General features: G+C 38.6%; 1 protein-coding gene across 1 annotated transcript in view; it reads right to left on the bottom strand.

The window, feature by feature from the left end:
• Window positions 1–23,840, bottom strand: part of LOC140244649 (uncharacterized) — a 48,181-nt gene that overhangs the window by 2,838 nt on the left and 21,503 nt on the right. Inside the window, exons 2-5 of the mRNA XM_072324270.1 lie at window positions 6,363–6,986; window positions 3,081–3,443; window positions 2,315–2,503; window positions 1,380–1,757 (exon numbers count right to left, since the gene is read on the bottom strand). Coding sequence (XP_072180371.1) covers window positions 1,380–1,757; window positions 2,315–2,503; window positions 3,081–3,443; window positions 6,363–6,960 — 1,528 coding nt within the window. The 5' untranslated portion in view covers window positions 6,961–6,986. The remainder of the gene's footprint in view (window positions 1–1,379; window positions 1,758–2,314; window positions 2,504–3,080; window positions 3,444–6,362; window positions 6,987–23,840) is intronic.

Raw genomic sequence — 23,840 nt, 5'->3', positions numbered from 1 at the left:
CCTTTGGTTGACTTTCATGTTTATCTCTGAAAAAAAAAAAGATCTAAAGTAAAACAAAACTTCTTTGTTGTATTGATGTATTTGGTCTTTGGTTATTCTACTTGATGACAGCAGATTACCATGAAAGTATGGCAAAAGAACATTCTCATGGTATTCAAAATCAGTCTGGTAATATAACTTTTTCCCGTTCGTACGAATTTTCACTGAAAGTGTTGCCTGCAAATATGGAGAAAAGGAAAGTCCAGACAGCCTTTATCTGTGTTTTAGATATGTCTTTTTTGTTCGGGTTATTGCGATGTTTTTACTTCTACTATAGCATATTATCCATGAATCTAATGCCATTATTGTTTATGCGCCCTTAATCTTCGTTCTTTTTTTTCTGTAACCCACCCATAACATAAATAGCTATATGTTGTAACTATTTAGATAGATAGAAAGATAGACAGACATATAGATGGATAGACAGGTAGATTGATTGATTGATTGCTTAATTGATTGATTATACAGGTAGGAAGGTAGGTAGATACTTAGTATGTAAGTAGAGAGAGGGAGACTGAGAGAAGGATATATATATATATATATATATATATATATATATATATATATATATATATATATATATATAATATATATATATATATATATATATATATATATATATATATATATATATATATATATATATATATATATATATATATATATATAATATATATATATATATATAAGCCGTACATTTATTTGTAAATTGTGTGACGAAGGCAATGAAAGAGGGAAGTGTTGAACCCTAGAAAAACAAGGCAAAATAACAAGATGCTAATGGCTGCCTGAATGCAATGTCGTTTACCAAACACGACATTCAAAGAGATTCTCATCAGATGTTTACAAATGTTACCACTCATTATTGTTTGTCTCTATGGCATTTCAGTTCTTATTTTGATAGAAAGTCGTGTTATTCATTACCTTACAGAAGGATAGCTTGAACGTGAGTTCGTACTCTCTTACTTTCAGAAACAAGCCCATTACCTTCATTCGATAAAAGAATAAAAATACAAGCACAAAACCAAGAGTGATGAGTACTTGTAAAGTGACTTATCGAGGACTAATTTGAACTGATCTCGGTACGCCTTGATGCATTTTTTCATTGACACGTAAAATGTCAAGACATTTGTGTGTGTGTGTGTGTGTGTATGTGTGTGTGTGTGCGTGTGTGTGTGTGTGTGTGTGTGTGTGTGTGTGTTTTGGGGTTTGCTCCATACTTAATTCATACGCATCACGCAAAAGAATTTCTTCTTTAGTAAGATTTCCAGTGATGATGCATTGCAAGTGCAATTCCTTTTTTTCCTTGCACCCCTGAAGTATACCAATAAGCGATTTACCTGGGACGATTTCCGCGATGACATTCATGAGTTCCTCGTCGGTCATGCTTTCCTCTCCTTCGCTGACCATCGATTCCGACTCGTCCTCCGTTCCGTTGTCCACATCTTCCTCGCCAAGAATCTGTCCGACGACCTCCTCGGGTATCGAATTGGAGAGTTCGTCCAGCGGTCGGTCGTTGAAGAATCCATCGGAAGAGCTAGTATCCTCCTTTCCCTCCTCTGCTTGACTCTCTTCCGACTCGACCGCCGAAAAATTTCCCTCCTCATCCTCTTCCTCCTCCTCCTCCTGTCCCCCTTTGATCTTCTGAAGAATTTTTGAAGAGAGTTTGTCGACCTCGTCGAGGATGTCCTCCACGAGTTCATCTAGCAGTTCGTCATCTGGAAGTAAGAAGCAATTAATGTGGTCGAGCACCACAGCTGATTTGTGTGCATGGGGGTGTATCATGTCATTACACCAGTACTGTTGTTTGAGGGTTGGAAATACATTACATCCGCGCCATTTACATTCTATAAACAGCATAAGTTATCATTCTAGTGTCAGTCATTACTTTTTTTAAGTCTTAACGGTGGTTGTTGTCATTTATCATCAATATCATTTTAACAGTATTATCCCTATCGTTATATCAATTCTTATGACTATCAATTCAATTTTCTTACTACTATCTTTTTCATCATGTTATTGACGAAGCAGAAAAAAAGTATTAGCAGTTGGAGACAATAACGGAGTTCAAGTGGTTGTACTTCTAACTGATACGATGTCATTGACCCATCCGTCCGATATTATGAAATCCCATGAGCGATGAGTTTGAAAGACACAGCAGTAGTTCTGAATATACTGTGCAATGTTTGCGGAGTTTTCAGTTTCATGGAATGAGATAGTGCCACGTGCGGACGTTCCTTATGATAATACTATGTTGATATTTATATCAGGATACCTTCTTCAATTGATTGTTCGTTCTCCGCCGAACTCCCCTCGTCAGCAATGGAAGATCTCGTATATGATTCTGACACAACACTCTGCCCTACGTCCATGGACTCGCCCAATTTCCTGCGGAGGGTATCTTCCACTATCCTGTAGATGACGTCTCTGAGAACACCTTTCTTGCTCTCTTCCGAAGAATCGCCTGCGGAGAACAATTTTGTCTTTAGATAGCACAGATTCTCAGCTACTTTTTTATATGCATCTTGTGAGACACTTGACTATCATTAAATAAGAGTGTAAGGAGACACGGAGTAATAACTCAAGTTTCTTGTATCCATATCTGGCGATTTGCAATCAGATTTGGAATGTAATGCCACTATATGAGGCAAGGGTCGGGAAACGTCAGAGCGTGACAGTCAGTTATACTTTCACTTTGATTAAAAAAAAAGTATCTTGACGTGTGAAGAAATTACATCTACTATATTTTTTTTTTCTGAATGAATGAGCAAAGACTATATTCCATCAACATTTTTCTCAAAATTTGAGTCAGTCGGGTAGACCTCACAAACCAAACTGGATAGCTTGAGACGAGATTATGTATGTATGCTTATGTATGTAAATGAAAGGAGAGACATTATGTAACTCTTCCGAGAAAAGACAAGGCGGCATTGATTACGCAGATAGCAACACGGAGAATCCTGAGAGAAAAAAACACAACAAAGAAATACAAGTTTTAACACTGAGTTCAGAGAACAAATTACCCGACGGACCAATTTTACCTTCTTCGCTAGCTTCGGAGTCATCACCCTGACGAAGGAAACTCGTCAGGTCCGAGGTGTCATCAAAATCTGGCATTGAGTCGCTCTCGCCGCCTTCCCCTAGTCCCTCCTGTAAGATCTTCTCGGCCTCGTCCAGTGCCTCTAGCCCGGCCTCGCTCAGCAGGAAGCTGTCCTCATCAACGCCCTCCTCGCCCTCGTCGGCGGAACTTTGTGATTGCCCACCCATGATATCATCAACGCTTTCTGCCGGTTCCGATGACGCCGACGACTGACTCGCTAGTAAGGACACAATCTCTTCTGGATCAAAGCCACCGGCCTCTACTTCCGACGAACTCACTTCACTACTCGGTTCAAAAATAGCAGCTGGAGAGGAAAGGTGAAAACATATTTGGGGAGACTGTAAGCTTCCTCGTTTTACCCTCGATAAAACATGATACGATATATCGTTTGGACAACTATCGCAATCGTCTGTTCAGAACCAACAACATGTTTTCAATTCAGAGTACCCTCACAAAATAGATTTAAGTTCTGGTTGTTGTTTTTTTCCAGTTGCCTAGGAAACGCATTCTGAACCTCTCTTGTTTCCGGAAGTTGAATATCATCTTATGATTAATACGGCTTCATCAGCTGATGAGAAACGAACTAAATCGGAGAGAAGAGAAAAAGAATCTGGTTTAATGAGAGGATTAGCTAGATTTCCGTTCATTTAATTCTACTTTATATAGGCAAAATACTCAATTAGCTTTACCATGGAGAAAAACATTCCCCTCTCCCTCTTTCCATCTCTCTCTCTTTCACACACACACACACACACAAACGCACACTCTCTCTCTATGTAGGAAACGCTTTCAACCTTCATGTTTGGACTATTATAGGAAACCTCGGTAGCTGAATACTCAGGTGTAAACCAGATCCACTTCCAGTGATGGTATATTTACGTCATCTATATTGATTTCATGATGGATTGACATTGAATTTAGGTTTTGAAGAGATCTGGTAATGAAACATGAAACTTCAATCTGAAGGTAAACACGTTTTATAATAACGGGTGTAAACAGATGTAATTTGATTGTAATACTGTATCTGATGCTTTGCAATCTGTGATTTTGAATGGACCCCCGAAAACATTCTAATCTCACACATTCGTCACTATGCTAGCTACACGGCTAAGTATTAGAGAAAGTCACCGCTGATAGTAAGTGTTTTGATACTAGTTCATTATCTGATTATGAGAAGTAAACGAAGGGAATAAGGGATGTCTGAAGTAAAGCTCAAAACCTGAGACTGGAAAAAATGGAAATGCTTGCATTTAGCTGCATTAACAATAAAACATGTCACTATTATGATTCGTGTTTTTCTGTGGATAACAGGCATATTTTGTGCCCAGCTTTACCAGTAATTATCAACCATCGTGTGAATACGTCTGATCTGGAGCTTACTCTAAGTAAGTGACCTTTTAAAAAAATGTTTGCACGATGTTTACTCACAAACACAAAGGAGTAGACCTCTTAGTGAAATAGAAACGGGAAGATTATGCTGCAATGTGCTGTGCAATCTTATTGAATACCGTTATTTCTTTATTAAAGGTCTGAATTCCGCAAACAAAATAATGAATAGTTGAAAATAAGATGTTGCGTTTAGAACATGTTAAGGGTTGAACATTTATGATCATAGTATTGATATAATAACAAAGTCGGGCCGAAAATCATTAGTCAGGATTCAGACATTTGGTACGGTGGCAGTGAGTGGAGATAATGAGCTATCACCCGCATAAACGAACTGTTCGCGTCATCAATCAAAATGCATACACTCATCTGCCCATGTGCAATGCAGCTGCGCATAACACGAGGACAGCAACATCATCATAACATCAGAGGCACGATGCTGTCTGGCGTCATTCCAATATTCATGCTCTCCAGGAATTCTCCTACTATTAGGACATGTTTCATTCCCTTATACCTAATCTTTGCGTTGAAAATAAATCGAAACATCTCGGTTTTTATGGCTATGATAAATTTGTACTGCTCTCTGCCATGGCTACATCTCTAATGCAATTATGATAATTTTGGTGTAGAGCGTTGTAAATTGAGATTTTAAATTGCTCCCTGTGTCGGTGTGAACTGGTGCGGTATCATAATAATAACAATCAATAATTCATAACACTTATGTAGCCCATAAATGTCCCTGTGCGATCATCATACCCGGCTCACTTCCGTGGGGAGACAATTAGCAGGCCTGATCCGGTGGTCTTCTAATCATCAAATTGGTTAGGCTTGAGATTTAGCGTCGACAACGATTTCTTTACAATTTCAGATGGAAATCTCTCAAGCTGCAATTCGACATATCGCTAGAGATAATATAGACCAATAAAGTAAAAACTTTTAACAAGTTTCGTTAAAATCAGACTTTGAATAAAAACGTTATGAATAGTAAAGTTTTGCGCAGTTTTACGGAATAGTAACATTGAATGCAAATTTGCTGAAGTGATGCTGTCATCAGCTCAAAAAAGAATTAAAGCTTATAGTTTTGAGATTAAAACATTCTTAGAATGTTGTTTTTGTTTTGACAATCTAACAGTTGCAATCTTTTCTCCTAAAAAGTCATCATTGCGGGTTATTGTGAAATAATTATACGACAATTTTGTTCTTGCTGATTTTGACTAAAAGGGAAAAGCAATCTTACCAAAGATTCGTGGGTTGATGAGTGAAAGTGTCCTGACATGCCACCTTATCTAATGTAAAGATGTCGTAATTACTGATGCCATGATTTCGCAAAAAAAAAAAAAAAATCTTAATTTGGGGTCATCGCACAAGACCGACACCCACGAGTCATACAGCCCACGAGTTCGACATTGAAAGGAGTTCCATGAGTCATACAGCCCATGAGTTCGACACTAGGCAAATACAGCCCATGAGTTCGACACTAGGTAAAAACAGCCCACGAGTTCGACAGATACAACACGGGGCTTAACGTGCGGTCTCGTGGGCCTTTGTTAGCTTAACGTGTCGAACTCATGGGCTGTATGACTGGTGAGCTGTATGACTCATGGGCTGGAGAACTCGTGAGCTCTATGACTCGTGGGTGTCGGTCTCGTGACATGCACTCCTATTTTTTATTTTTTATTTTTTTGCAATATATTTAGAGTGTATTCTATGTCTGGTTTTAGTGAAACCTTTCCCAACTTGCTCTTCTGATTTTAGTTTATTTATCAAAAACCAACGTGAAAATGGCATAGTTTTGGATATGAAACCGTTTGAAATGACCATATAAAAGTTTCCTTACCCAGGTCCTCGATGCCTTCTTTCTCCTCGACTCGCTCCTCCAACAGACGCTCGATGTTCTCTTCCTCGTCCTCCTCCAGCAGTCTCTCAGCTATCACGTCTCCCAGGATTTTCTCGAACAGCTTCTTCTCCTTCTCACCCTCGTAGTCTCGGAAGCTGTCTAGGACGGCCCTTGCGAAGACGACTTCGTTAGTCTCCAGATCTTCGGCTCGAGGTGGAAACAGATCTTCCATGTCCAAGTCGTCGTTCGCATCACCCTCTTCCCATTTCATGGGGGCGTCCTGCATTTGCGAGATTTCGTTCAGGTCTTGGACTGGGTACGGTGGGTATTCCTCTGGAACCTCGGGAAAAAGAGGTTCTTGATCTCCGGTCCGTTGCCTGTTCTTCGCGCGTTCATATCTGTCGAGGAAATCTAGCGCTCTGAGGAGCTCGGCATCTGACGCGAGATCGGGTGGCGAATTGTCGATGTCGTCGAGGCCATATCGACCCGATGTCGGTCTCCGTAATTTTCTAGCATCTGTTGGGTGAGTGGAGAGGGCTACAGCAGACAGGAGAGTACAGAGCAGGGTGAGCCGGCTGGCTGGGTATCCTCTATCCATAGTGTCTGGCTTTCAGCAAGGATAACCTGTACAGTAAGGTGAAGGGTGAGGGGAGATGAAACAAGGTCTTTAACACTGTGCTTCTACCAAGTTCAATGATCTCAGCTCCCATCAGGATGCGTAACACACAAACACACACACATTTCGAGAATTGCACCTAAGCTCGATAAAACTCTATGTCATGTCGATTGCGAAATGTGATCGATCGCGATGAGGCACTCACAGCACGTACCGGGATACCAACGAAGCCACTGTATTTTATCAGTGGCTGGCTAGGCAATCTGATTTATACGGCGTATTCAATCTAGACTAATGACCTGCACGATATGCGGCAGGATTTATGGTAAGTCCGCCAGCTGCCTGGCTGCCGCCACGCACCCGATGGCGGCTGATCAGAGATCACCAATTAGGGCGTAAGGCGGGCTCTGAGAAATCCCAAGACGACCCTGAAATTCTCCATAGTAACACTGAACGACACACTAATTACCATGCAGATAATTATTATGTTGCCATGTCTTAACACCGAACTTTCTGTGATGATAATTGTGTCTTGTTTCCTTGACTCATGCTAACTGTGGATATGACGTGATGTGAGATTCTATCAGGTTAGAGAGAGAAAGAATACACTATGTCATCAAAATGGTTTCCATGTCTACAGTATGACTAATGAAGCACAGTGTGAATAACAGAAGACTATGTCACATATCGCAAGAACTGGCACAAAATGTTTGGTAGAACAAATAAGATGCAGAAGGTTGATTGACTTCATGTAGTTTCATTCGATCAGGAGAAGCTGAATCTCTTCAAACACGAACACGAAACAGCAGTTGATCACACTAAGTTCATCTTATCAGTAATACAAGTGCGTCCAAAGCTATTTCAAGTGATATAATTCAGTTGATAGGAAACTGTCTTGCAGAAAATGTTCAATTCAAATCCATAGTTGCACAACACACACACACACACATGAACTTTCCAGTCATGAGTAATACGAACTTTGCCAGCATCCTAATTTCATTACAATTACAATAACATTTTTTTTTTTCTGTTTTCGGATGCAGCATCAGCTATATTACATGAGACGTAGTGCGCAGTGCGCCGTACAACTAACTTCCTAGCAAAATGTCATACTGGGGTGACACTCCATGGTGATGACGATAATTTACTCGATCATCTCGTATAAACATGAAGCATTTTAATTATTCCACGAAAAACGAGATATACAGTTGCCTCGTACTTATAATAATTCAAGGCATGTTTAGTACCTCTCTCAACCTCTCTGAATAATGTTTCCGAGGACATGAACCCACTCTTTCATCATCCTGTAGTAACAGCTCCTCTCTCACATTCTATTAAGATTGTCTTTTTCTCCTGCCTCGAGGTAGATATCAAGGATTACATCAGTCTTCTTCCGTTTATCCCTTTGGGATTTTTTTTTTCTCGGACTGTCAGTGTCAATCCTTCCCTCCCCCATACCTCAGCTGGTACCCTAGTTTGACCTTTGCTGGGATGATAATTCTCCGTTCTCGGATCGACTTCCTGTCACACCATCAGCCCTCTTGGGTGCCTTCGATTGGTACACACGATTATAGATAGTCCTCGGAGATACACAGTGTCATTCATTTAGAGCAAGCAAGCCAGGTTATATATATATATATATATGTGTGTGTGTATGTGTGTGTGTGTTTGCTTAATCTTTTTTTCTCCACAGTAATGTCTGTGGCCACAGAATGTTTCGAATGCCAAATCTAATAATGTTATACACTGCTCTCCATGAAGTGTGAAAGTTCTCTGCTTTAATCATATCAAACTACAACTGGCGTGAAGAATAGATAACGACAGCTGTTTTTGTTTAAAGAAAAAAATGCTTTTATTTCAGATTGAACTGCACCAAGCAATAGAATAAGTCAAAGCTCATCGCACTTATTATTTGGACACTACCCAAATCGTGTTTAAGTTACCACAAGGAGGCATATTGCCTAACCTGATCCTAACACCATCACAACAGAAAAACAACCCAACAATGCCATTCCAGTTTAGTCTAAGAATGTTTCTGATTTTCTGACAAGATGTACCTATATAGACAGACGCAGTTGTTTACACAGACCGTGCTCGTGACTTTTTGTACAAAACAGAGATACGTATTGCATAAAGCTAGAGGTTACAGCAGACTTAATGACTTATAGGTATAACGTATATACATATACATTTATACAAACACACACAAGCACTGTTTGTTTGCTGTGTTTTGGTAACACGAGCAAGTGAGTATATTGCAATATCCTGTTTGGAACTACCCTGCACATGCTGCATGTGAAAGCTATAATAGCGATGAAACAAACGCAGTTTTACTGCCGCCGTCACACGGGGAAGGATTGTATAGCCTATGATATGATTCTTTACGTTTTGATTGTAGCTAAAACAATGTCTGAAAGAGAGGACTTCAGACAAAGATGAGGTGAGTTGAGAAAGACAGCCAAGGAGGAAAATTAAATCTGGATTCCTCAGATCACGGAGCTACGATGCTGTAGCTCCATCATGCTCTGATCTAGGGCTGGCAGTCCCGTTATATCATAGGGCTGCAACGACTCAGTTGCATCTCCATGGTTATTTATCTCGTCCTCGTGATACATGGGATCGTTGTAACAGTTTCTTTTCTCCAGAATGCCTTCTCCCAAAAGAATCGTAAAGTTTTTTATGATCGAGGCAGAGCTCTTCAAAGATGTTTCCTGAAATGGCAGTCAACAACGATTGAAACGCGAGAAGTCATATAAATGCCCAAACCACAGCCTCCTCTATCATGCATCGTTGTTTTCCTGTTACTACACAATGTTTACCGTGAATTCGTTGTCTTAAAGCCAAGAAATGAAATATATACGTGTTAGTATCATCGGAACTATTATCATTAGTCATGTTATCATTACTGTTATTACGCAATTTGACGCAACACTCGACCTCAATAGGAACAGCCTACTTTAAAAAATTCTCAACATAGAAAAAACAAACCCAATGATCCTAGCAGTGATTGTAGAACTTGAAGAGGTAAATGGTGTATGTTAAAAACAAACAAACTGTTTTGTATAAGTAACACTTCGAACAATTAACGCACCTAACTGCCATGGTTATGTTCCCTTATTGCATCAAAAATACCTTGATTAATGCGTAGCAGTTAAGATAAAAGGTATTCCTACACATCCTTTCAAAGAAACTGGTAAGTTTAATCAGGGTGTAAGTGATGCATGATATTTGAGAATTGTTTCAACATCACAATTATGGTATTTAAGAAAAAACGATAGTTGTAATGCTAATGAGAATGTTGCTTTGTCGTTTGTAGGGTCATTTTGGATAAAGATGCAAACAGTTTTTAAAAATCGCAGAAAAGCGATGATTTCCAATATTGTAATGATAATGATAATTTGTGTCCTGAAGCTGCATCTAGTTGCAGAAAGTTGCAGTAAATGCAGCTTTAATATCCACAAATCACGATCCTGCCAGCTGATTGGTCATTGCCCAGCTTAAGCGATGACGAAAATATCCTCGTACCTTCGTGTTTGTCTCTTGTGTCCTCGTGGCCAGAGATGGATCAATAACATGGTGTCGTAAATCATTCTAGAGCTGCTGTGAGAAACGCTGATTTCAAACTAGATGAATTACAAGAAGTACCAAGAGTTGACTCACACCGCTCCGCACACAATACGTCATGTGTTGACACGTAGTATAGGCTATTTGCGAATCTTTCATTATCGCAAACCCAAATTTAAAGACTTGTCTTATTTTGAGGTATTTCTTTCCACGTGCATTTCTATATAATCATTATGAAAGCTGTCCGTAAATACTGAAGATCGTTGAAAATAAACACAATGAGACAAATATGGCACGATCTGGCTAAAATAGGTTTGTTTTTGGAGGAAAAATAATACATGATATATACATATCGGCAATGGTGCTTACGTTTATAACAATGTTCCTTGACATTTGAATGATACCTTCTCAATCATTTTCAGCCCAGATATCTCACTTCGTTCCGTTGTTTACATAACACGCATGATCATATTGGGAAATGGCAAGAAAATGGTAGAAATGGCTTACACATAGAAGGAAAGGATGTTTATATGATCAGAAGCTGCTGGATATACATAAATAGTACAAGTTTGAATCTATATCTATACAGGAAGAGGTTTTCCACCATACTCGCAATTAGGTAAGCAATATCTAGCACCTGAACCAAAGCATAATCTTACGCTCATGCGCAGAAGGAGTTTCCCCGGGGCGTAACGCACGCGATTTTCAGCGGGCATGTTTACCCTATAGGTGGATATAGGTGTTATCATAGCGGTACTAATCAAGATCGTGGTCCTCTGCGGTATATTTCCTATGATTTATGCCAGGGGGCCTCCGTCTACTGCAGTCCCCGTTGCTTCGTAATGAATGCACTGATACCATTTTATCACTACAATCCACTACAATGACATACTAACAGCAACAGCGGCAGTAGGGTAGGAAATGGCGGCTGGGAGAGGTTTGATATCAACTCAAGAGTATCCTTGGTTGATAAGACCATAATAATATCATTGCTATCATGATTAATTCCAATTTTGTTATTGTTGTCATGATTTGTCACTTTGATAACACACAACCTATGAATACACGACCAGTGTTTATTTAACAGAGTCACGTCATTTCAACTACAGCCCTTCGAGTTGTTATTGCCTGTTGCAGAAAATGAAATCGATAAACCGGCAAGAATAATATGTCGATGTAATATGAAAAAGCTTTACCTATTATAGACGAAGATAAAGTGTGCATTTATCCTGTTTTCGCTATAATACCAATTACTGCATGTTGGTATATAGTTTTCAATGTTCTGTCCATCCCAGCTGGATGAAAGAGGAATTGACGGTTTTATATCATTTTAATGAAAAATAAATAAACATTGAATTGAATTGAATATTCTGAAATGCCCGTGAAGAGAACAAGCCCGTGAGAACTTGATCTAAAACAGGTCCAGTCAATATCCCTGTAATCAAGCAATTCTTACCTTTCGTCCTCATCGTCACGCCAAATCCCGTATTACGTGCAAGATGATTTCAAGTTTTAGCTAATCTTTCTCTTTCGCTTCCCTGTTTCATGAAAGATTAATGAACTGTGACAATGTTAACCCTCACACGAACGAAAACTAATTGGAGCAGAGCTCCGTACACATTGATAACGCATGCATACATTAAGAAAAAAAAGGTGCATGCTTGCAATAAGAATGCATGCTTGCAAAATTTGCATTGTACGTTCGTGAAATATTGCATAAAGTAGAAAGCCATCTACCTTAGATATGAAAATACCAAACAAAACTCGACCTTTACTTTCTGCGGGACATAAGACGGCAACTAATTCGATTTCTTTTTTGCTAATGTTTCTACCACGTCTATACCACGTCTATACAAGGCTTACCCTGTTCACTAAAATTGATAGTCATTACAAATTTCCCATAGATTTTATAGGAATTAACAATGATAAGTTTCAGTTGCCGGATTTGTAATGATGGTTTTCTGTTATCATATGAAATGATAATTTATATATCTTCATAATGTGTGTCAACCTCCTGGGCAGCAAAAAAAAAAAAAAAAAGAAAAAAAAAACCGACAAATGTCAAATGTGTTAATATACAGAGAATTAATTCAATTTCTTCTACAAGGTTTCAGAGGGTAAATTCACGTTTTGGTGAATTTGCATAATCATTACAACAACAAAACGTTACCAGGGACCAAGTCTATAGTTAAACCGTAAACGGATAAGTCTTTTGGTTTGTGCTTTATTGTCAATCTTCTAAAAATAGCATGTTAATGACAAACATTCTTTGCAAATGACAGCTAAATAATCGCTTTGGATGAAGTCTTACCAAGTCTCAGTGATGGAGTAGTTTTAAAGGTTTAAAGGGATGATACAGTATTAGTGGAGATGAGAATTGGGCTTTTAACTTTTAGCGAGATACCAAGAAAAACATTTATGATATAGTACAGAGCATACCACTTTAAGAGGAATTCAAAGTTTATTTGATGGAAATCGGGTTTGGAATGACTGAAACATCCAAAAACAAAGTAAAACAAAGCGATCATAATAAATTGTTGGTCCTACACTTTATTAGAATCGCTCGTTTTTTGTATATCTCAGCCATTTCAAACTAATTTTCATCTTAAAAGCAAGAGTTTCTTATCACTTTAACGGTAAAATTAATAATTTTAACGATGTCAAATTCAGTCTTTATACGTACAGTGTTATTGAACGAATGGTTAATGTGCAGAATCGGTTTTCAAGTCTTTTAAATAGTTAAAAACAGCTTTCATGATTTGATTACGATCCTTTCTTTCCGCAGTGTTATGGTAATCATGAATGGGTGAGCGGTTTAGCAACGTTTTACGACTTGAGAGTGTTTTCATCCTCGTCTTGCTTAAGGCACCAGTCCGCATTACTATTATGACCCAAAGTGTCAGAATGAAATGACCAATGTGACACATGCAGTCATGTGACTGGGTTCCATAACAAGCCTTCGAAAAGGTCATTCCCATAGCACGGGTGGAATCTTCAGCGGAAAGGTAAATGGTTCCTTTTCAAAAAGAAAATAAAAGTGACATCAACACTGCGCTGAAATAAATCCTTTCTCACGAGATTTGAAACATTTCTTAACATGAATGTACCTATAATCCACGTTTCCAACAACTAATAATATTTTTCTGAAATACATTTCTCTTTTGAGGTAAAGAAAAATCATGATTATATATTTTAATGTCTAGCAAAATTCCATTTAAAGATGTTTTGATGAGGGTTTTTTTTTGGGGGGGGGGGGTGGGGGCATGATTATCAGATAAAAGCCTTGTCATAAAAAGTGCAGAAATACAATTGTTCTGATGAAAACGAAGATAACACTTAAAACCCCCAAATCTGATTTTTGAACAGTAGGTATATATGATCCTTAAGTTTGCATGTCCTGCCGTATACTTCACTAACCTCTATCAAATGTTAGAATCATACAGTACTCCCTAACTATGTTCAGTTGGGTTTCTGTTACATTTATGGATGAAAAAGAACCAGCCAATCAATTAAATTCCAATGTGTAGATACGATTATCATCCGTATGAGGCTAGTGGATGTCGACGTTATGAGTAATCATTCCTCCGTGTTCCCATATAGCTGGAAAACGCAAAAGTTATAAATCATAAAAACATCTCAACTCAGAGAAAACAACTCACAAGCAAACACATAAGCACACACGCACGTCAATTTATCTGATAAAAAAAAAATCTTGTGCTTCTTTCTCTAAAAAGTCTAACATCCGGACTTAAGGGACACTACGAGTTCTTGTTTGTTATGAGATGATATGAAGGACTAGAAGACATTTCTACGCTGATGAAATTTCAAATGACAAATATTATCCTATCTACCCTATCTTACTGTCTTTGTCCAATTTTCTAAGTACCAGCAATGTTTCCAAAGGATCGGAGGTCGAGCTGGTGGAGCTCATCCATAACATCATTATTGTTTGTTACACCCCGTGAGAAAGAAACCTCATAGTTGCTGTTGACTTATAGCAGAAGCGTATGATATGACCTTGGAATAGTGTTGACGAGAATTTGTGTTTTTGTCACACTGCATTACTTCGTAACATAGGCAGAGTTACATCTGTTCTTAGGCAGAGTTGAGCAGGCAACTTTCCTAAGAATAGTTGATATGATTCTTTTTTGGGGGAGGGGGGGGGGGGAGGGGAGAGGTGGGCAGTCTTCTAAAGGCATGGGAGAAGGTGTGTGACAACTTAGATATCCTGTGTTATCAACATTATATCATGTTTTGCAATCACAGATACTATATGGTATTATAATTGTTTCTGTTGCTATCATACTGTTAGAGTGCTTGTGAGTAGTGTGTATGTCCATGTAGGGCCTTCACGAATAAGTCTTCTCAACTCACTGATCGTGCTGATGGAGTCGCCCTGTGAATGATAGACAAATAAATGAATAAATGAGTACACTTCTGTATACATAAGTATTGCACAAAAATATTAGGATCATAATCTATTATGCATATACCTGTCCTGCATGTTAACCAACTGTCCAGCAGCACCGTGCGACATCCCAGCCCCCCCCCCTCCCCCCCGCGCGCGCTCCCAACGGATCATACTTCAGTATCTTAATTCGGGTTGTCGTCAAATATTCTACCACAGTACATGTCAAGGAGCATATGGGAACGATATTTGCTTTGTTTTGATAGTGGAAAGCCCTGATTTGTGTGCTATCCAAAAAACACCTGCAAATTGTACAGAAATGACAACAACAACAAACACACACGTGGCTATGGAATAATGTTTTGATCAATGCTTTCGCTGAGATAATGGAGTGAGGTCAACGATATTCCAGCTCGGAAAGGTTCTCTAATCAACTTGTCTCTCGCCAGCACATAATAGCAGCAGAGACCGAGGTCTTCCAGAGGCCATGCTGCATGTTATAAACCTGACCTTACTGCTTTGAGTGTTTGTTGAACCCTCACGCTGGACATTGCCATATATCGGGTAGGGCTCCGCATGAGCAGTAGGATGGCCTTGTCACCAACTGAAATCCTTTCCAAAACAATAATAATCTATAGAAAAGATAATGAATCCTTTGAAGGAGAATTTTGGTTGAATTAGTGTGTGTGTGCTGTCGTCATTGATTTCCAATCAATATCGACAATATTTTCAGTCATCCAAAGTAGAACTGATAAGACCCTGATTATAGGCCTACCAAGGGCCTGGGCACGGTCCGGGTTCAATTAGGCATATGATTTTTATGTGTTTAAGAAATCGGGTTGTGGCAGAGTTTGAATGTTTCATTCCCGTTGTCGTAAATGCAGTACATTAGAAGCTCACATATATATTTGTAACACGACTCTTACGAAGATCTATTCAGCTTTTAAAGTTATTCAAGTGCACAAGCTTCGTCTGAATGATGCTTATCTCCTCAAGGGCAAAGTCTGACTCCGAAATTGATTAGTTCTTAAAATTCACAATCATCAACCATGCTTGTCTAAACCCCTCCCAATACAAATTTGTTATTTTAACATGTGAATCATGGAGATTCATTGCTATCAGGTCCCCTACTTATCCAAATGTTTTTAGTCTCTTATTCAAAATCTAGTTATGCATATCTACTGATATTATTTATATGATTTATTTTCACTCATTATGGAGTGACCTCAGGGATCACTCGAAGATTTTGGAGTGATCCCTGAGGTCACTCTAAAACGAGTGAAAATGGACATTTTCACTCAAAATTCACTCCAGTTTCACTCTAAATTCACTCTTTTTTGTATTCACTCCTTCAAGAGTGAATATTTTCTCTCGATTTTTTTAAGAGAGTACATGACAGGTTTGAATCCCATTGTTTCTTTTCCTTTTTACCTATTTGTTAAAATTATAGATAAGCAGTAGCCATCTTAGGGAGACAACAATTGAAGAAAATTCACATCTCAACCTTCACCACTTTGCTTAAATAATCTCTTGCTTTCAATGAGTACTCTCGTTCATATTTTCATGTGAAAATGTTTGATTTTGTCGAAATGACTAGTTTCATACATGTGGAGAGCTAAAATTTACTGAAACCAACTGGAACTGAAATACTGATGTCGAGGACAGTTTGAACGCACCCATTGACCGGAAACTACCGTTGCCAGATAAATTAATAGATTCATTATAAGGTACGACAGCTACACTTGCGAGGACTCACTGGGAGCTAAGTGATCCGAGTGAGAATTGCACTTGTCTTCCTCACGGTTATCCGACGACACAATGCGAGAGAGGGAGAGTGAGAGATGGAGGGGGGGGGGGGAGTGTTGGGGGAGAGGGGTCAGACTACCGACCTATTATGTAGGTCAGAGTGGCCCTGCTCTTTCATGGGAAGGTCAACACACTGCAATGGGAGCATCAATTGGGAGCGAGAGGGGGAGGAGGGGATGGGGAGGGGAGAGAAAAAGAGAATAATAATTCTATGCGATCTTAATAGACACCTTTCGTTTCATTTTGTTTTTGTTTTTGTTTTGTTTATTTGTTTGTTTGTTTTTTGTGACAAGTTAACCATAATGAAAAAGATAATGCTGGGAGACAGGGAAAAAAAAACCCAAAAGATAAGATGGATAGACAAGACTTAGTGTATTTACAAACAGAAAGACTATAAAGACACAAGACTGAGCCCGGGCGCGCGCACACACACATACAGTACATACACACAAAAAATTAGTGTCAAAACGATTGATTGATTTCACTAATGTTGACTAACTGATAATTGTATAATGCAACTGGTGATCGACATTTGCCCCTGCGAAAATTGCTCCGGTCTTATCCATTTTCTCCAAGGATTTAGGATTAGGGTTATAGAGTTGCGTTGGGGTTTTAAGTTTAGTCTGATGTGAGGATTAGGATTAGGGTTAGGGTTATGTTTGTGGGTAGAATTTATGTTTGACTCAGCATACAAATATTTTATGGGAGCAACTATTGTCTCAGGAGCAAAGTCATGGAAATATTTTCAGTACAAAGCAAATTTAAGAATCAATTGAAAGACTAAGAATACACAAACTTTGTGCCGCATCATTTGTTTTCACTCTTATTTAACTAACTCTTCGAAGATACTACATAAATACTCCTGACCGACTTCGACTTAGCAACAGATGGAATTCATTTCTATAAACACACAGACACACGCGCACAATAATAAACATAATAGACAATGGGTCCGTTTCACGCCTTGACTGGTTTGCAGAAAAGTTAATTGTCTCACTTTGTTATTTTGTTAAGCAATAGAGCAAATGATTGAATTATTGTACCGCAGACAGAAGTTTTCTTTACAAACTGAGCATCAAGATTTTGACTTTAAAGAATGAGAAATACGGGGTGGACAGGAGAATGAAGAGAAAGCTCGAGAAGGGGAGAAGAGTCTATAAAGGATTTGGTTATAAAGAGCGGATTTCCAATGTGTTGCCCAAGAAGTAAGATTTGATGGGCGAATTGCCGTGTTTGTGAATTTGTTTATTGCTTAAAAACAATGTCGGTGACACTAAACTCCTCTGCATATAAATCATACAGACCACAAACAGTGGTTTTTTTTTTCTCTCTCTCTCTACAAATAGCCCAACTAGGAAATGTATAGAGTAAACTAAGATGACGGTGACGTATGTCTGAGCGGTCTGACATGACTCTGATCAAGTGCAACCTATAAAAAAATGACACTTACAACACACATACACACACACATACACTTTTTTTTTTATAATATTCTTTTATTTGAGTTTCATTCAATGTGAAATCCATATTAACAATAAAATTAATACGTCCACCAACAAAAAAAAAAAAAGAAAGCAGCTGTATTCTTCTTTCTTGTGCTGCTAAATCATTTTTCAAACATACAGTACGATCTATTTGATTCTTTTTACCAAATCATACCCTGTTCTTATAAGAGAAATGACATAAAAATCTGCATAATTCTCAGAAAAAGCTATTTTGATCAGCCTAATCAAGCCAATCCGAATGTGCCTTATCACTCACACACCGACTAAGAAATGTGTGCTACTCAATCACTTTTTCACTTAACTTCCTTCTTTTTTTTCTTTCTTTTTTTTTTGGCAGAGCACACACTATATACATAAATATATCAGATAAAGTATAACTCTTAAAAGGGAAAAAAAAATCTTGATCAACTTGATCAGATTGCTCAATATCCACTTCATTATATAAATTCTCTTACACTCTCTTGAGAATACAGCAGTTCCTAAAACATATAAAAAAAGCATTCTTTACTTAACCGAACAAAACTCATCATTTTTTTCTATCTAACCTATCAACCACCCCTCCCCCCCGTACAAACACAAAATAACCATATGTGTATATCATCAAAACAAACCATATTCCTGCCTGACCCCTTAACCATTATTCTACCATTGCCTAACTACATCTACCTAACCCTAACCATCCCCACCTATTTCCCCGCTAACCATTACTCTACTCTAACCTAACTACATCTACCTATAACCCTAACCATCCCCACCTATTTCCCCACTAACATACCCCCCCGTAGCCTTCCCTCAACACACACACACACCCATATATGCACTAGACATCAACCAAAACAACAACATACCACCAGTGCGCACTCACAAACACCAACATTTGCACACCAAATCACACTACATATTTGTGGTATCTTGGTTACCTGTTTCTTTGACAGTTAAACACACACCAAATTAAAACCGAAGCTAACTAAACATTTTACATGGGGGAAAAAAAAAAAGTGACCACCATAATGCTGATACATATACCGATTCCTAAACATTAATACGGCTAAAACCTAAACTGACCATACATCCGACTCTATGAAAGTTTCAACTGCTCCCATTTTTGCAAATGAAAACCAAGCTTACCTGCTTTAACCGCAACGTTCTTTTCCTCCTCTATAAAATCCAAAACAAATATCTTTATCTTTTCCCTCTTGGGTAACTTATTTTGTTCTCTTGACCGAAATATTACAATTATACACACATACACACACACACACAAACGCACACACACACACATACACACACAAACACATGACAAACAAACCCAAGTGATGGGTCTTGACCATTAAGATTCAATCAAACTTCATGCTGAACTTTTCGAATATTGCTCACAGGCGAACGAATTAACAAACAAACAAATGCTGGAAAAAAACAAAAACATGACCACACTAGTTCGAGATTTAAAATGCAAAAACAAAAACAAAAACAAAATCAGTTCCATAAACGACTCAATACATGTGAGAATGGCAAACCATTCCAAACCAGCTGCCTGTACTGTGGAAAGAAGTCACAAAACGAATTTCAGTTGACAATGATCCGCGGGACCACGCATAGTTAGACCTGAGAGGGAATTTTGCATTTTGTTATTTTTTGCTATTTTTCGAAGTTGCTGGTTTTTTCCTATCTTCCTGGTTATACTGAAAATGAATGTATGGTTTGTAGTGAAACAAACAAACAAATAAAAAAAGATAAAGCATTATCACATTCGCGCATACTCACATTTGGATACACACTCACGCAGGCACATACTTAGGCAAGCACCCACATGCGGTGGGAATAATAGATATGACTCCGATACTCGAACACACAAATTTCAGCCACATTCGCTTCATGATATACGAAGTAGGCATACTCATTGCGAGAACCCTCCCCCACCCCCCTCTATATTATTCTCTCTGAGTTAGATTTGTTTATATACTGCTTTTGATGATTTTTTTTCAAGCATGACACAATCGAAATGATAGTAACAAATCAATGTTTATCATGTCTCGTTATCGTGCTGCTTTGAAATGCAATCTGATTAGCTTACTAAGATATTGATCGGAGATCCAACGTATAGGCATTTTCCTCATAACTTGTGAAGGTCAGTTTCACGTGCATGAAATAGAGGGAGCGACCAAACAAGCGATTTTGCCAAGAATTGAATCATGATGACGAGGATCAAGTCTAAACGCTTCCAGAAATTCCTGAAATGAACAGCCGAGCGTCAAAGTGAGGCAAAATAAAATTCAATCTCACCGATCCAGGCTGTTTCCTATCGTCTCTATCGGCGGCACTGTGTCGGACAGGATATTGGCGATCATATTAATGCCGCGATCGATAACATTACTGTAATGACCAATCGGTACATTGGTAATATCGATCGATTTACCGCTCTAAACATCACGCTGAACTTTGCCGTATGTCGCAGCACGTGACCGTGGAGAGAAGTAGTCACGTGTTTATGACGTAGCATCCAATCAAATACTTGTGTTTGGGACTATAGGGGAACTCAGACTGACAAGTGTTAAAAAGATAGGTGTGAGAGATCCTGGTCAAGGTGGTACTAATTGGTGTTGGTAGAGGGAGGAATATTAAATCACTTTCAGTACGTTGGAAAATGGAATAAGAGAATATTACAGATTAGTATTATGGTTTCACCATTTCCAGATAAATGACTAACTGAATAACTCGATGATTAGGTTCGAATGTGTCTCCCAGCTATTCGAAAATGATAATGTGAAATACAATACAATACTTCTTTGTTTTCATGTAAATGTAAGCTAAAAAGTGTAGGTGAACTGGTTCATTGGTTTTGTTAGTTTGTTTTGTAACTTCGAACATAGTTCGAACAAAGAGAACTCTAGAAATGGATGGTCTGCTACAACCAGGAACATACTTCCGCCTTACGTACAGTGACGTAAGGTCGACTTCTCGATATTCGCAGTGTCCCGCCTGTACGCTAGCCCAAACTGACACGTCATTTCCACTCAGTGTCACTGCGAGCAACTAGGAATCAGGTATCCGGTATCCGGTGGTTTTTGTTTTTTTTTTCTAAGGAATCGGGTATCCGTTTTTACCTTTCGTTCCCGCCGCTATCCCCTGCATTTAATATAACTCTAGAACGATGCATGTATTTGCAATAACAGCCGGGGGATTTTTGTCACATTTTTTTCGACGAACCGAAATTGGTTTCAGTCTCCAGTGGATCGAGTGCTAATGGACTTACGCAGTGGTCCCGCGTTGAATGCCCCAAGCATCACCTAATGTTCGTCTTGCGAGTCAATGTTTGAAAAAAGTATCTTGATTAGGGAAGAGTAGACATCTGTGGTCTTCTGCTGGAGTCTTCACAGAGAGATTTCCTTAGGAAACGGAACTCAAGTATCACACTGCAGGCAATGCCCTGACAGACATCCCAACTCGTCAATTACTGAATTTCGAGCATGTTGGTCAAATTTCACACTTGCTTCAATTCAGTTCATCTGAACTGTCCGAGACGTCATATGATATTAGTCTTTTCGAAGGCTATCCTTGGGGGCTCCTATAAAAAGAGAAAAAAAGTTTGAATGGCTCTCCTCAACTCGGATTTGTCAGCAAATCTTAAAAGTTGATTGCGGATTTTATGTTGATTCACGTGACAATAATTTCAATTTCTAGATTGACTATCAACAATGATTAACCCGTTCCATACTGGGTACCTGATGGCCTGTGTACTAAGTCCATGGGGATTTCAGAATTCAGTATGGCTCAGGTTAAATGTGCGAGTGCATTCAATATTTGTTCTATTACTTTGAGCTGTGAAGAGTTTATCTAACGTCATTGCTGAAACTGGGGATTTTATACAAATTTTGAATTAATCTTAAAAGGAGGGGTGTGTCTTTCGACGAAAGTCTAAACTAACGTATTACTGAACAATTCTGGTTACAATATAATATTCTAACCTTTAAGCATTTTACTGTGGTAATGGGAAATTGACGACCACTGTTCGAATGGGCGCCTTCATCACTAGTTTTTTGAATGTCATAACACACTCAAGTAATTAATACGGTATAGGCATGCAGAGTAATAGAAAAATGACTTGGTAGTGGGGAAAGCTTGCTTTTAGAGTGCATAAAATGATATCGTGACCTCATACGTTTCGGGTAATGAGCAAAGCTCAGGAACTTTCTCTCTTTCTCAAGAATGTCTTTTACATCAAACTAAGATGTGAACATTTCAGCCATGAACGGAAATCATCCGCGTTTTCTTCATTGTATGTCTAAAGTACTGGTTGCTTGTTCAGTCCATACTCCGATTTTCAGAACTTCCGAATCGTATCCATCCTGTATGAATCACTTGGAGATATTGATAGATAGAAACGAAACTAAAGTGATTGTGTAAGAATATGTGCATCACCCATTAGATTGGGCTCCACAATTGTGAACAATCCTTCAGAAGTAGATCAACGGAGAGGAGATAATCTTGTCAGCAGTGGCAGAGAAAGGAGAAAATCTTTAGGACAAACGAGTTTCTTGAGTGTGTCGACGTGAGTGAAGTGTCCGGCAATCCCATATAGCATGTGCGAAGCACCGAACTCGATTCTAGTCGCAGGGGAGAAAATTGCACACCTGCTGTCGATAAGCTTCGAACGGTTTCTAGTTCTCGCTGATCGTATAGCAAAACTAACCACCAAGAAGCCGTACACATGGCCCACGCTTCCACAGATCGATAAGATCGCGTTCGATTATGATCAATGCACAGTGTCTTCGTGTGATCGATTGAAGGTTGAGTTTACTAGGGTGGAGAGGGAACCCGATATATCGCTCCCTTTACGTCAATAACCCAATTTCCTTTTGAGTTTGCCTTGCTGCTTTGAAACTTTCAATAAGTAGTCATTATTGCTCCTATATACTCATCTAAATAGAGAATGTTTGATCAAAGTAACACAAAAGAAAGCAAATCATCATCCACATTGACTCTCCTTGATATTAGCTGTTGCTGTTACCCTCACGCCATTCCTTCTGCTTTGAAAAGAGTTATAGATATAAGAGGAAATGAAATAAAATCCTTACAAAAAGAATCAATAAACTCAGCTTAAGATAATGACAAACACTTTTGTATAGACAACAGGCCGCAAGCGATGGTTAAAAGAATATTAAACAAAAAGATTGGTGCTTGCACGTTAAGATGATAGCTGTAGAATGAATGAATGACGTTATTGTGACGTAAATCAATGTCCAAGAGTGATGACAATAATTCTAATTTTGTTCGGAGTGAGATTAATGATAGAATTTGATCTGTCTGTCTTCTATCGTTTTATTAGAAAAAAAAAATCTCTTTAAAGAGGATGGCTAGTAACTGATCAGTGGGAATCAGTGGGAATGCTGAGGGATGATTGTTCCAATCCTTGTTTACTGTTTCCAGGTTGGCATGCCTGTACAGTGACGGGGTAACCTGGAAACATTAAACCGCACATTACTTGAATATGCGACCATTCTGAAGCAAATAATTTTCACACAACAATAGATATAAAATGCACTCTTAAATGAATAACACAAGGATTGGAACAATCATCC

Source organism: Diadema setosum, chromosome 21 (assembly GCF_964275005.1).
Source record: "Diadema setosum chromosome 21, eeDiaSeto1, whole genome shotgun sequence".
In the NCBI taxonomy this organism is placed as follows: Eukaryota; Metazoa; Echinodermata; class Echinoidea; order Diadematoida; family Diadematidae; genus Diadema; species Diadema setosum.
This window is presented reverse-complemented; position numbering and strand designations above follow the sequence as displayed.